Below are 15,507 nucleotides of genomic sequence, written 5' to 3'. Positions count from 1 at the left end.
GTTAGGTTAAGCAAACTAAAATTCAGGTTTCCTTGACACACAAGTAAATTATTTGTATCCTTTAGAAACTGATCTGATCTATATGGTCTGTTTTTTTTCTTTAGGCTTCAGAGAAGAAGTAAGCCTAAGAGAGACAACGTGTGCAGGTTGTTACCACATTATGCCTCTATTAACCACTGGAGACTGAAAGGATAAACTGGACTTGATACCTGTTGGTGAACTAGGAAATATTATTCCTGTTAAGCACTGTAAAATCACACTGTCCAAACTTGGTATAAATATTTATGTTTTTCTTTTGTCATAAAATGTAAGAATTACAACTTTGTCTTTTATTGTCCTTTGAACTGTATCTTCTCAGTATCGCAGTAAATGAACAAGTAACTATATACTAAAACCACTTATTGCAGAAATGAGGATGTCATCATGGTGCATTCAATATAAAAAAACAGGGGATGGTGGATGTTGGCAATTTTTATGTTTATTTATTATAATTGGTACAGATAAAGTATTCACCAATGTAAACCTGAAGGTGTACAGTTCTGTTGAATTCTACAATTCTATCATGCAAATTATGTAGAAGCCAAAATATTATAAATAATGTGTAATTTGATTATATAAATTGTAAAGTCTTAAAGACGTATCATGTTTGGCACCTTTCCAGTTCAGCCCATTTCCAGAGATGGGCAAAGGCCACATAACTTCCTTAAACAATAAGTACTTTGATCTAACAAAATAAAACAGTCTGTAATACAATGAATAAAAGTCAAGAGATGATCATTAATCATTCTGGTAGCCTACACTTACAATGTCTCCAATATGACTGTGATTAAACCCAATAACTGTCACTTATAACTAGACACAACCCTCAACACAGACAATCCACTGTCTATTATACTAAGGCACATGGAGTGCTACTTGGCAATCATATGTTTGACAACACATCTGACTTTAGCAGTAAGTACAAATCACTTGCATCTAACAGCAGCTACAGAAGGTCTCAGTGATATAAAATCACAAGATCACCAATAACAGTCCTAGTAGCCTACATTTACAATGTCTCCACATCAATATGACTGTTATCAAGTTCAACAACAGTGACTCGTTACTACACTTAACAGAGATAATAAACTGTTTATTATATTAACCCACATGGAATGTAACTGGGCAAACATATAGAAGCAAAATCATGTTTACATCATGTTCGTTGTCACACTTCTGAGTGTTGTCCATTACAGGAATTTGCATGCTATCATTATGTTAGCTTACAATGCTTGCTGTACAACTGACGCACTACTTTAAACCAAACTTCATTTTTCAAAACTTAAACAGACAAGCCCAAAATACTGTCCAGTCAAATTCAGTTAATATTTTTAAAACTTCATAATCTTTTTGCAAATATATTTAATATAAATCTTAGTCACAGACAATTATTTTCCAGCAACTTAGTCTTATTTTAGTAATACTGTCATCTAGATTGCATATATAACTCTAAAATCATTGACTCTAATACAAAGAAACACACAGACACACATTTCTCAAGAATTATCTTTGGTGTGGAATATAGGGAGTAAGGTTTTGTATACTTATGCTCATAGTCAAAAGATGATTTTTGCTGTTCTTGTCAGGAAAACAAATCGGCAATCCTGCACACACTGTTTGAGGGTGACTAGGTGTTTTCGAACGTTAGACAGCGAAGACTGAAAACTAACATATTAAAAGTCAAAGAAAAGTGTGTATTACACAAATAGACATGAATTCCACAAAGAAAAACATTCAAGGTTCAGACAAGGCACAGCACAAAGCAAAAGGTTAGGTTTCCTACTATATTTCCAAATTTCAACAACGCAATATTGTCCTAGCTTTCACTGTTTAGAACTATTAATTCCCTTTCATAGCCTCCTGCACATCCAGCCATCTACTAAATCATACTTCCATATAAAACAATGCATATATGTGTATATGTATATTGCTGTTGGGACAAAACTTTGTATCTCAATTTCTGTCATTTTTCCATTTTTTTTACTTAATTTGAAAATGAAAGCTGCTCTTTAAATTATGTTTACATTTCATGAGGAATGGAGCAATAAAACTGATCAAACATTATTTGAATTTAAAATCACATTTAAAGTAAAACGATTTTTCGTTCTCCTGAAAAAGTTACCATTTGGGAGATACAAGGTTTTGTCCCAAGAGCGACCATATATCCTGTAGGTAAAACGATGAACCTCCTTCTCACTAATAAGGAAACAAATGCACACCCCACCTTTCCTGAATTGTGCAAGAGAAAAGTCATTTTAGTGGTTTAGTGGCACTTCATGAGCTGGAAAAAAAATCTGAAGTGGTCACAGGACGTATTCCTGTATTGGAAATACCTATTCAGATGTTGTTATCAGACAGCTGGCCAGACATCATGACCAATAGTGGACTACTTGCATGTAAAATGCAAAAGCATGAAAATGCACAGACAGCAATGTACCTAAAACGCCATACCTTGCCCCACATTCTTCAGTAAATCCTGTGCTATATATATGTATGTGCTACATGCAGTTAACATTGTTTGATTTCAACCTATGTATGAATCGATAAATGGTGTGAGTCATATGAAATAACTGTCAATTAATTTAAGGTGACTGCAGGACTCACTCCTACTTTAAAGCAGAGCATTTCAAAGCATTTCAGCTAGGAAATCTTTTTGCAGCCCTCATAATAGTCAAAGTTACATTTAAGCTTACAGAATTTTCATTAAAAGAACTGCATAAATTCATGGCAAAAATACATCTCCTGTCTTTCACTCTCTATATTAAAATAATTCCTAAAATGTTTCAAAAATATAAACCATTTAAATAAAAAAAACAATTACGGCACTGCTTGAAACAATGTATCAAACCATCTTCAATGTAAACAAAAACAGATTAAAAATAAAACATACAATCTGCAAGAGTACATACAGAATATATACATGTGAATATTTGTAAACATGCACTTAGTGAGTATTTAAATGATATTCTGGTCCTTGTATACTCATCTACATGGTTTCTACAGAGGGACTTTTTTTTTTAGCAAGGCAAAAGTTCTGGTGTCTCTTACTAAGCGGTGTCAAAGCTGCACTATGCGGTCAGTTTGTGGTTCCACCAGCAGCAGCTACAGGGGTGCTGGAGTTGAGAGGGCTGAGCTTTAACATGTTAAAGAAGGTGACAACCTGATTAGGAACCTCTGCCAGCACGCATTGTGACAGAGCCTCCTTGGGAGCCTACAGAGAGAGAGAAAGAGAGAGAGAGAGAGAGAGAGAGAGAGAGAAAGAGAGAAAGAGAGAGAGAGAGAGAAAGAGAGAAAGAGAGAGAGAAAGAGAGAGAGAGAGAGAGAGAGAGAAAGAGAGAGAGAGAGAAAGATAGAGAGTTAAACATCAGTTATTCTTTCAATAAGAAGAAGTGGTTGTGAATTGGCTGGAGGTGACTTAATGGCACCAAGGAAAGCAAAATGCAAAATCACCATGATTTAAAATCTAACATTCATTCTTCTTTACCCATCTTAGATTACACCAGTTTTTTATGCCTCAGGGCATGCAAATCAAGCAGACACGTGCAGAGAAAAGAGGTGAAACCAGCAGAAAGTTTGGTTAAAAAAACAGCTTTCTGTAGCCCTACATGTCTATGAAGGTTTTGGATCAGAGGGAGGCTGAAGTTTTTTAAGTCTGAAGTAGGACACAAGTTGTTCAGGCAACTCTGCTAGAACACACTGGGCAAGAGCTTCCCTGGGTGCCTGAAATGAGATGGACAGAGAGGGATAGATAAAGAGCTGTCCACTAAAGCCCGGCAGAACTCAGATTTAAAAAACAAAATGAGGAAAAAAAAACCAAAATAAACAACAAGAGGGTGCACAAATAAAAAAAGATGTAGGGTGACTAAATGTTCAAAAGAACATGTGCTGACTGACAATGCCAAATGTAATAATCAGTACTGACTGGAAATACAGTAGTGTATTATTTTCATCAGCTAAGAACTAGAGAGTGTTTACATGATTTATAATGTTTACATATTTATCAATGCAAACCTCGGAAGCAGCACTGTGGAATATCAAGTCAGCTACCCCATTTATTATAAAGTTTGTTAGAGATAAAAAATCAGCAAATCAATTAGCAAAAAGGAAATTCAAAATTAGTTAAAAGTGATCAGTTTAGCTTTGTGAGCATAGATGCTCACCAACAGCCAGAAAACAGGCACATATCTGGCCCAATATGGTCTCTGTGCTATACTGACATAGCTCAGATACACAGACAGAGTCCACTTACATTCTGGAACTTTCTGTAAGGCACAAACTGCACTATGTCCCGTATAGCGGGCTCTCCGGATGGAGACCTCAGACGCCCATCATCCCCATCCAGGATCTCCATGTCAGTGAAGTCAGCCCCCCCAACACCCACAATGATGATGGACATGGGTAAGTGCGAGGCAGCTACTATGGCAGCGCGGGTCTGATCCATGTCTGTGATAACACCGTCCGTGATGATGAGCAGGACAAAATATTGCTGCCACACAAAGAAATTCAAGTAGGAGAAATTTATACCATATAGTTCACTAATTTCAAAACTTTCATATGGCACAGATGATATTTTACACAGCAATAGGACAAATGACATATGACAGTTTTACCTAAAATGTTCCTAATATAGAAATGTAGCAGTCACGTTCTGTGTAGATACTCACTGAGGCCGTGTTCTGCTGTAGCGCCTGCTGAGCAAACTGGCTCACATGTCTGATTATGGGAGCAAAATTTGTAGGGCCATAAAGCCTGACCTGGGGCAAGCACATCCTGTAAGCCTCAACCAACCCCTCCACGCCTACAGCAAAAAATTTCAAAAACACACCAAACATTACCATCTACTATTCCTCATTTGAGCAACTGCAGCACATGACCAACAGCAGGATTACTGGACCAGGTGCCTGATTCTAATACTGTTACTTACCAGAACAGAATGGATTTGATGGATTGAAGTTGAGAGGGAACTCATGAGACACCTGTAAAACAAACGTGATTGTTCTCATACCCTTCAAGGACACTGTTCACATCACACTGACTTTACTATGCAATCAATTCTAGCAATCTGCCTCAATAATATTTAAATTATACCTGCCAGTGTGGTGGAATCTGAGCCCCAAAACCAAAAGCTGGGAACAATTTGTCGCTGCATAAAAACAAACAGCATATTTGTTAAATATATCACCAACATCTTATTAAAAAAAAGGTTGCCCTGCAAGCAGTTTAGAATGTCAGCTTGTGCTCAGCAGGAAAAGATTATTTGATTTGGCTTACAGTGGCTTCCTATTAAGTTTAGATTTGAATACAAGATGTTTCTTATGACATTTACAGCCCCTATTGACCTAGCTCTGGCATATCTTGCTGGTCTCTTGAAGCATTACAGACTACCCAGACCACTATACTCAGCCAAAACAGGGTTTATCCCCAGAATCACTTGCAGCTGGAGGAATATCTTTTCCTTGTACATCTACTACACCGTAAAATCCAGTGACTGCATTCATGTGTTACCATTATTCACTGTACCATTGTATCATATGTTGCATTTATTAAACCAAAGTTATATAACTAAGTTTTCTAAGATGATATCCAAATGACTAAATGCTATCATTTTCCATTAATTGCTAACATAGCAAAGTAAGATAATTAAAAAAACTCCTGTGTAACTGCAGTAAATACCTGCCATTGATATACATTCAATTCAGGTTTTGAGAGCAAAGGAATAATTTGCCTAGAGTCAACATCAGACTTCCTTGTGTGCCCCTTGTGTGCACTACATGCTTGCTGCTTTACCTGTCATAATCCTGGATCACAAGGCCAACAGACCAGATGGCAGAAAGGTACTCGTTTACTCCATTAGGACTGATGTAGTGCAAAGAGTCAGGAGACTTTGGGTCGCCATTTGACCCTGTGAAATCCACTCCAACCTAGCAGAGAGAGAACCATTATCCTTGCATTGAGGATCATACATTTCAATAAATGCCAAGTACACATCTATGACAGAAATCCACTTACAGTAAAATTTAACTGGCAACCACCCATGATGTAATCCAGAAAAGTATACTCCTTCACAACCTACGCAGTGAAAAAGAAAAATTTCAAAAGACTCTAATGACACAGAAATGCAAATCACATGATAATTATCCCTTAGAAGTCAGGAGTTATTACTTGCGTTTTGCTATAATTACATAGATAATTACATAGTGAGTTACACAATTAACTACATTTACATTTGTTTTTAATTTAATTTCATTTGAACAGCTTTGAGAATACACATCCAATATTTTTGCAAACAGTTTGTTTTAATGTCAAGCAATGACAAAAACATAGTAAAAATGTAATAGGTGTTTTTCTTTCCACACAACATGATTGTACACAACAATAACTTCAAATTCCTAAAAAAAATGAACTTATGAACACTAATGTGGTACTGATGAAAAGCTTAATATCTGTACTTTCAACAAAGAGCTACAAGTGAGATATAAACAATAAACAATTACACTTTTTTTTAAAATGACCAGCAATAACTGCAACTTCTAGGGGTTAAAATACACAGTCTAAACAGTAGATCTGTCACGGTGGAGGAAAGCAGAATACCGAAGTGACATGACAGGGCACAAGGGACAGTGCTGATACAATACCTGGCATAATTTTACGCTCACAACACCAGAGTTCTTATAGTTCTTCTTCTTCTGCTTCTTCTTCATGTTAATACAGTCAAACTCTGCCTATAGGACACAACACAATTCATTTGACAGAAATACACACTGAACACAGAACAGCTTCACCAAACAATCCTGCAAAAGTTAAAATCCTGCAAAAGTTTAAAGTGTTTTATAGTGGTTTATAGTGTTCTTACCGGAGAAACACGCGTAGCCTGCTGCAGACGCGTCATGTTGGTTTCAAAAATCCCAATAAGGTCATGCGACCCATCATTGTCATAGTCATAACATTCCACCTGCAGAGACGTCAAATATACAATATTATATAACCCAAATCTCACTCTACCCATAAGACATTTACCAAATCACTTCATGTTCGCACAGCAAGCCAGAGAGATACTAAGAGAAGACATGCATAAAACCCACCAAACCACAGCAAGCAGAGATCTACAATTCTCTCTCTACAAGAAGTCTTTTATGACCGAGTATGACTACAAAATTAACACACTTCATAAAAAGGCATACCAGGAGAACGCAATACAAGAATCCAGATGGAAGACCAGTGCCCCCATCTCCAGTGTCTATCATCAGATACAGTACATTAGTCACGAAATCAGTGGTTTCTTTGTAACACAACATACACAGTGAATACTGAATATGATACAAAGCCACCATACCACGCCCAACAGATATGTAGATATCTGTAATTCAGACAAGCAAACAAGGACCGAGCAGGACTTCGAAACCACCAAAAATTCAATTTCTGTATTGCAGAACAGTGCAATACAGCACTACAGATGGAAAATGAAATGACTCTAGTACTCCACTGCAGCACAACACCATTCAATTGAAGACATATTAGTTGAAGCACACCATGAGATGTAATGTAACTCAACTAAACCAGCACTGTATGGCATTTTTCTTTCCTTTTAAACTTTTGGCAATACAACAAAAAAACCTAGACAAGAATGAACAAATAATTTTGAACAACTCTGGATGGATTTCTTGACAATACAAATGCAAACCAAAGTCCACAAATGTTTTCATAATGCAGTCCAGACAAAACGAATATTGCAACCAACGAGTATGTTAATGTAAGCAGCAAGCATATCAGAGGCATGTTAGATACCATGTTAAATAAAATCCATTTACAAACAAAAAAAAACATTGTGGATTTATTTTGTAAGAAGGAGACTCTACCTTAATTGGCTTTTCCATGTTTCCTCCACAAAGAGATTGTAGAGGGATTTTGAAAGGTCTCCATGTAGGGTTAAGGTTGTTCTTCACCACCTTTAGGATAACAGAGATGGGGGAGATGCATTTTAATCACCAAAATAAACTGCAGTTAATGCTTTCCTCAGGTGGTTATAAAAAATCACAGTCTGATGAAATCTAAGAGTTTGAACTTTTAAACAGGGTTAGGGAAGACTATATGTAACTGGATTAGGTAACTAATCCATTATTGTTACAAGAAAAATTAACAAGAACCTCAAACACTTATGATATTCTTTTTTTTTAAATAAAATCATTACTTGCACAATGTTTAAAGTGATAAAAAGAATCAGAGGTACAGAAATTATTCATTCAGTTCCATTTCTACCATGTCTTGACAGTGAGTGCTTCAAATGTATATGTTATTAAATTACTCTTGCTGTTCACTACTACAGCAATTGAATCATACCTCTGTTCTGTGAGCAAGCTGCCATCCTGTCTCCATTTGCCTGTAAAACTCTAGATAGGGGTCTGACTTCCCAAAGAAATCCTGCAACCGGACCATTATGTATATATCAATCACTTTTTAATAAGCAAAACAATATCAATACAATATCACCTAAAAGTTATAATGAAGCCATTCACCTCATCACACAAACCAATGTGATGAAACATAACATAAGCCTTAGTATGTACTAGCCTGGGATTTCAAGGGGTTAAATGCATTTGCACTTAATGCACTTGGTTGTTGCACTGCATTTTCTGCACTTGGTTGTTGGATTTTTCCTTGCAATGGAGAAAATATAGAAGCAACTCTACAAACACAGTTAGGCACAAGCGTTCTGTCCTGGTTGTACAATAAATGTGTAGCTGCAGCAAATATGCACAGTGCTTCGTTACACAAGAGCTCCATCTAGCTCAAGGTGAATTTGCTACTAGGCTATGTTTTAGTTTCACTGAAACTGTTTGCATAATTTAATGATAGTCAAACTTCATGTCACAGTACAAAAAAATAGCCGAAAACCTCTTGATTATTAATTTATTTGTGTCCTTCCTTTTAGCATTACTCACCCCAGCACATTTACCCCCATACTACATAACATATACCCTGTGCTCTTGGTACAAACTTGATTTACAAACAAATTTAATTTGAATTGTGTGAGCATTTTCACATAACTGAACATAATGTTACCTTTGACAGCTCTACGTTTCTATTGTATCTTAGGAATAGGTTGTATTCTGATACAACCTATTGTATAGCTGGGTTCTTACCTTGTTATCCAGTTTCCTAGCCTCAACTTCAAAATTTACCACCCTATTGTCCTTGATTTCCTCAGCACTGATCTAAAACAAAAAGAAAAATATAAACTGAAGATGAACATGAGTTTCAGACCTGCAAGAATTAAATTTCTAATTCAAATTTCTGCAATTTATAGCTGTGCTTCTGAAACATTAACCTGTTTCTGCCAGAACATAAGATGGCAGATGCAAATATTCACTGTGATCATAATCACATTACCTCCAAAATTTGAGAGCATGTTCAGCCACAACTTCAAGGTGAGCAAGGAATACAGAATTAATTGTACAGTACCAGCAACAGTGCTTTGAAGTGAACAAGAAGTTTACTAATGCTGAATGCTGCATGAGTGGTCTAACAAGTTTTCTGTACTGACATGCTCTGACCAATTACAGGCTATAAATAATCACAAAAACCACATCACAAAATAGCACAACAGTCATGCTGTTAATTGTGCAGGCTTTGGTTGAGTATAGACGAGGGACATTTACCGTAATGGTGCCTTTTCCTGCTGGTCTTTTTTTCTTCAATAGTGGTCTTGTCAGCTTCCCACTGGACACAATCTGTGTTGTGAAAGAGACTATTTAAACAAATCAATAACTCCTAATAACTACAACTTTAACTGATATTTTGCAAACTGCAGGAACAGGCTAACACATGCTAGTTAAAGTCCGAGTAAAACAACAAGGTTTTTAAGGCATGTTTTTAAGATATTTTAGAAAGTATGCTCTCTGTACTATGTGCATACTGCTCCTGCCATTATTCCAACAGATTCAAGGGTGACTAGCCATGATTTTCAGGTGAAAGCGCCCAAATTCAGTGCATCACAGCAATGCATCTGTCTTCTCCTTTAACAGCTCTGATATGCAATGCAAGTATATTTATTTCCACAATCTCTAACAGTGAACTGTGTACTATGACCTTACAACATACCACATAACTACCCAAGCATGGGTGGAAATATAAAGAATGGATACTGGAGCATAGTGCTATCAGTCAGGCACACAGAATAATGATCCTGCACTGCAGATCTCACACAGTCTAGTTCTGATTACTGGTGAACAGTAAATGGCACACTGTCTCACCTGGCCCAAGGTACACTCCAACTCCCCGAGGAAATCATCATCAGTCAGATCAATGGTTTTATTGTCTATGTCATAAAGGCCAAATTTGAGCTTCTGTACCACTTCAAAGTGATAATCGATGACAAACTTCTTGGCAAATTTTGGACACAGGCAGTTCTTAACTCTCTCTGTGCGATCAACCTGCAAAGCCAAAAACAGCACCTTTGAAATTAGCATTTAAAAACTTATGGGTGTTTGACCTTTTTGACCTTCAGCTCGTTTTTGTCCCGCATGCCAGATCATGTGAACTGACCTCAAACCACTGGTTCCCAGATGTATACATATGCAGCACACACAAGGGATCAGATTTGGATCCCACATCCATGTCCAGGAGGTTTTCACAGGAGACCGTCAGCTCCACCTTGGTCACACACTGTGTCGCCATTGATGAAAGCTTAAAACAGATACATAAAAGTAGGCTTTTATGGAAACTATTTGCTGTCAAAGTTTCATTGTCCAGATGCATGAGCCAAAAGATAAAACTGTCTTCTGTCTTTTTAACATAATAAGAAGATGAAAAAGAAGATGAAGATAAGGAAGTACAGCACATTTACTATGTTTCGGGTAGCATTTCCATCATTTCATGTTTTCAAGACACTTGATCAGAAGTCTGTTCACACACAGAAACACCTATGGCCGTCTAAGCACTATCAAGGCTGCCTGTCAAAGGTAGGGTACTACTGCAAGCTGCATTGATGCATCTTTTGTGTATTAAATATATGGACAGATCATGAGGTTCATTTGATTTTTTCAAATAATCCTCAATGTAGGCTGGTTAAATGGGTTAGATCCGAGCTTGATCCACAGCCTAATCTAATTCTCTCCCCTTAAGATTTCATGTTAAATGCCTAAAGTCAGGTGGATGTGCATTTGTGTGAATATTAAAAGGACTTATTCTACCAGTGTTTTTGCTCTTTTATATTGACTGAACCGCAAGATTCGTTTTTTTTCAGATAAAACTGGAGTAAAATAAGTTAATTATTTATATATGGGGGTCTGAGTTGTGATTTTTGGGCCAATTAATATCAGCGATGCCGATAATTGCTTCTATTCTCATGTATTCATCAGAAACAAACAACTTCTTCATATTATTTTATTAAACTAATCACTTAGTCTCAGTCAACAAAGGGCTCCCAAGACCATAAAATGTTTTTTGGCTTCATCATGCCACCCTTCCTCTCTATTAGGGTTATTCTGTTATTCTGTTCTGTAGCTTTAGTTTTTGTAGCATTTTCGTTCTGGTGACTCTTTATTTTTAGAAGAGAGAGTTTAATAAAGCAGGGTTATTAAAAGGTAAATATTAAAAGGTAAACATTTCATAGCATTGACATGAGCACTGAGTTAAAAACAAGTCCAACACAAATCATCGTAAAGTGCACTGGACCCGCAAGAGTTAGCCAAGTATGTTTGCATACATTTGTTTAGACCACTAACAAAGTGTTTTTTACAGAATTCAAAGCCATTTGGAGATAAGACTGACCCATTTGGAGTTCAGACCCTCCTGTTGGAGTGGGTACAGCCTGCAGGAATACATACTTGCCTGTCAGAGCTCTACACTTGTTCCCTCTACCTGCCTGCAAATTTTAGTGTTCTGCTCTTAACCCTCCAGCTTCATGTCAGGAAGGCTTGTTAATTAGCGGATTATTTGGAGCAAGTAAAAACGTTAAAACGTGCTGGGCAGGTCCTTCAGGATCCGAGATGGGAACCACTGCTGTAATACAACGTCCAGCTACTGAGCACAGCGCGGCTTTCTGTAGTTTTAACATGTGATGTGACCCTCTTCTGCCCTTCTGACACCAGTCACTGTTTACACCAATAAGGCTCACTACCTCTCACCTCATCAGCTGGCTTTGATATCCGTGTTCCACTTTGACTAAATTAGTTTACTTCCAGTGCAAAGCGCTTGAGTTACTTACTATAAAATAAAGATGTTGTTAACGTTATTGACATTGTTATAACGAACAGGTTCACGTTTTCTAATTCTTGTAAATGTGATGTACTTTTAAGCTTGCTAGCTAGCTAAAACAGTCAGTTTACAACAGGGCGATTCGAGTGGCTAGCGCTAGCTTGCTACTGGTATAGCTATGCTACGTAGCTACTGGTAAATACTCTTGTAGCTAAGCTATCTGTTCGCAATTAAAGAGCTGCCCCCAATCTAGCAAACCCACACCAATATTATTACTAAAGAGTGACGTTTTCGTTCCGTAACTACCGAAATAAACGCGGTTCGTTAGCGTTGCTTTAAGTTTAGTAAACTCCAGCTAACGCTAGCTACGTAAACTTACTAACCCACACGAAAACAAATCAAACTGCCTTCACACAACTTTGTGTTGTTGTCTACTTACTTTTTCTCCTTCTGCGCTCTTCAGCTTAAGACTCGAAATTAAAGAGAAGGCAAACTGTGGCCAAATCACACAGCAAGAGCACAGCACGGTAGGTCTTTCTGAATAGAAAGGAATTCACTGTTGGCATGAGCGCCACTCCCTCTGAGGAGCAGTTGTCGGGGAGGCCACAGCTTTGGTAATCATTGGTCAGTTTCACAGCGGTTCAATACGTAAACGCTCAGTCACATTTTCCTCTGCTCTCTGGGAATGTTTTTTTTTAGTTTTTCCGGCTCTCTCTTAATTGCAAGGCACAGTTTACGTAAGAGGTATACAGTCAGTTTACACAAGAAAAAAACAAATAATGTTTTGTTTTTTAACGTCAGAATGCATGAGAATACTAAACAAACCCTCTCTTCAGTCTCATCAGTGGTGTAAAATATATGGAAATTTGTTTTCCGCGTTTTTTTACTTCTGTTTTGGAGACATAAAATTATTAGGTATGAGCCACTAAAGACACTGATTGCATCCCATGGACTAGGCGGCCACCAACATATAATGAGTGATATGATCTGTCAGCATTAAATGGCACCGCTTTCTGTATACAGGTATATTCAGTATATTCTGTACTATTGGGAATAAGTATTCAGAATACAGAAATGAAGTATCTTTATTCAGTCCAAGTTACATGCTGAAAAAGCAGTGTTCAGAATAGTTACTTTTCAAATGCTTATCAGAATACGTTTATAATACTTACTCAACCACTGGGAAATATACAGTTTATAAAAGAAGCACCATTAATTGTTGTTTATGTTGTTTATTAACTATTTTAAAATCAGGGTTTATGGTATTACAGGGCCAAATTAAGTCCTGGCCAAATGTAAATAAACCTCAATAACTCTTAAACGTTGGTGTGAGTCATTGTATAATTTGGATATGTTCCAAATCCATTGATGATAATTTTATTTATTCTATTTACATCAAACATGTAATACTTTACATATGAATCGAAAACATGTTAAAATATCACTCAAACGTGCATCTTATGCTTCATTTAGCTTGAAATTTGTCACAATGTTTCTAAATTGACAGTATTTGCTATGTATGGTTTTTTTCAGTTGAGGGTGTCTTGGTTTCAAAATAATGAATAAAAACCATTAAAAAAATATTTTTTATTTATTTCAAAAGTTTAAATACTAATTAAAAATAAGATTTAAAAAAATAATTTTCTGATTTAAATAATTTAAATATCCTAATTGATCTATGTCCACAAAAGTTATGTCAACTGTGTTACTAGCAGAACTCCTAATACCATGTGAACGACATCAGATGATGTAATTTCCTCTGTGGTGGACATGTTGAACACATGGTGGTGAGCATGAGAATCCGCTCATTTTTTTCATTTTTTTTTTTTATAATAGCACATGGTCAGTGAGTATATTAATTGACTGTCAACTATGTTACATACATTTTTATTGGTTACAATTTTGTGATTATTTTAATTCAATTATATGTTCAAATTAGACATTAACCTGTTCAAGAAAATGACGTGGTCAGCAGGTCAAGGCCTACCACTGAAGTTATGGGTCAAAATAGGGACATTATCAACTATGTTACCTGCCAGCTAAGTTACCTCATAGTCTACATCACCAGTCATCATTACCACATTATTATTATTATTATCAGTCTACATATGTCACAACACATATTATTCATATGGGCACACTTTCCCTTTCTCCTTTATTAACACATTTTTAAAAATCCAGTAGGTTCTCATAGATGTCAGCAGCTGATAAACAGTGGAGATACAGCTCATCATTTACATACATATTCATTTTTATACATAATAGTTAAATATTGAAATTGCTGTACTATTTTTAAAAAAATATTTAGTTTTTAGGTTAGACTTCACTTGGACCCCTGTGCTGGTTCGAATCCATTACAGCACTACAACACTACTTTAAAAACTGTTCTTTAGTTGTTTCTCTACTATAGGTTTGTTTGTCTGACTGATTAGTCACTTTTGATAAAACTGTCAAATTTTTCGATGTATATATGAACTATTCAGGCTGTTCTGTGTGAGCTGAAATACTCAAAATGAATTCTGATGAAACACTAAATTCATACAAAAATACAAAATTTTAAACACACTGTGTGACACATTTCTGTAATAATCCTGTAATAAAAAATGTAGAAAAAAGTATTTTGTATGAATGTAGTGTTTCAGCATTGAACTCATGTATTAATTGAAAGTTTCAATAGAATTTTGTACTCCTGCCTTAAAATAAAATGCTGATGGTGAATAATGTGTCCAGTCAACTATGTTACTTGCATCAACTAAGGGACTTGTCAACTATGTTACACCTCATTATTTCAAATGTAAAATATCTAAAATGGTGCTTCTGATATATTTTAAAGTATCCTGCACATCTATACAGTTTGGAGTTTTGCAAGACGTCTCCTAAAACTATTAAAATTATCCCTATGATAGTTTTATAATAAAAAATAGTTCTATCTTTAACTACAGTGCTGAACATATCACATGTATGTCTGGAAAAAAAAAGAATTATTAATATTATTATTATTATTAATTATTAATATTATTATTTGCAACTAGCAGATATGTTACACTGAAGGAATATACTAACTGGAACCGCTGACTGTTCTAATGAGCGAGAACATTGTTTTTGTACTTTTTCTTGTGAAATGTACCCCAAATTATAGAATGACCGTGTACACTGATGTACCAAAAGTTATAGGATAGCAGTATGTAAATTGATTATGAAGTTACGTTACCTTAGGGGGCGGCTTGGGAACGCCCACAGCTGTATAAGTTGTGAGGTGTTATATTGTGAGTG

General features: G+C 36.2%; 1 protein-coding gene across 2 annotated transcripts; it reads right to left on the bottom strand.

Annotated features, from left to right (window-relative positions):
• Positions 1-460: 460 nt before the first annotated feature.
• On the bottom strand, positions 461-12,849 carry cpne3 (copine III). Of its 2 annotated transcripts, XM_036585840.1 has the most exons (17): positions 12,674-12,848; positions 10,582-10,722; positions 10,290-10,469; positions 9,696-9,767; positions 9,180-9,251; positions 8,377-8,457; positions 7,896-7,985; positions 6,893-6,991; positions 6,675-6,761; positions 6,049-6,108; positions 5,827-5,960; positions 5,128-5,182; positions 4,964-5,015; positions 4,704-4,837; positions 4,289-4,525; positions 3,645-3,759; positions 461-3,250 (listed from the first exon to the last, which is right to left on the bottom strand). In XM_036585840.1, exons 2-16 carry the CDS (start codon positions 10,711-10,713, stop codon positions 3,649-3,651), a joined length of 1,596 nt encoding a protein of 531 aa, XP_036441733.1. In that variant the 5' UTR covers positions 10,714-10,722; positions 12,674-12,848; the 3' UTR covers positions 461-3,250; positions 3,645-3,648. The 2 variants fall into 2 exon arrangements, with proteins under 2 accessions (XP_036441733.1, XP_036441724.1); XM_036585831.1 differs by lacking the exon at positions 3,645-3,759 and having other exon boundaries at positions 12,674-12,849.
• Between the last annotated feature and the right edge of the window lie 2,658 nt (positions 12,850-15,507).

The sequence above is a fragment of the Colossoma macropomum genome, unplaced genomic scaffold (genome assembly GCF_904425465.1).
Source record: "Colossoma macropomum unplaced genomic scaffold, Colossoma_macropomum, whole genome shotgun sequence".
Classification (NCBI taxonomy): Eukaryota; Metazoa; Chordata; class Actinopteri; order Characiformes; family Serrasalmidae; genus Colossoma; species Colossoma macropomum.
Note: the sequence above shows the minus strand (reverse complement) of the source record. Positions and strands in the feature narration are given on the sequence as shown.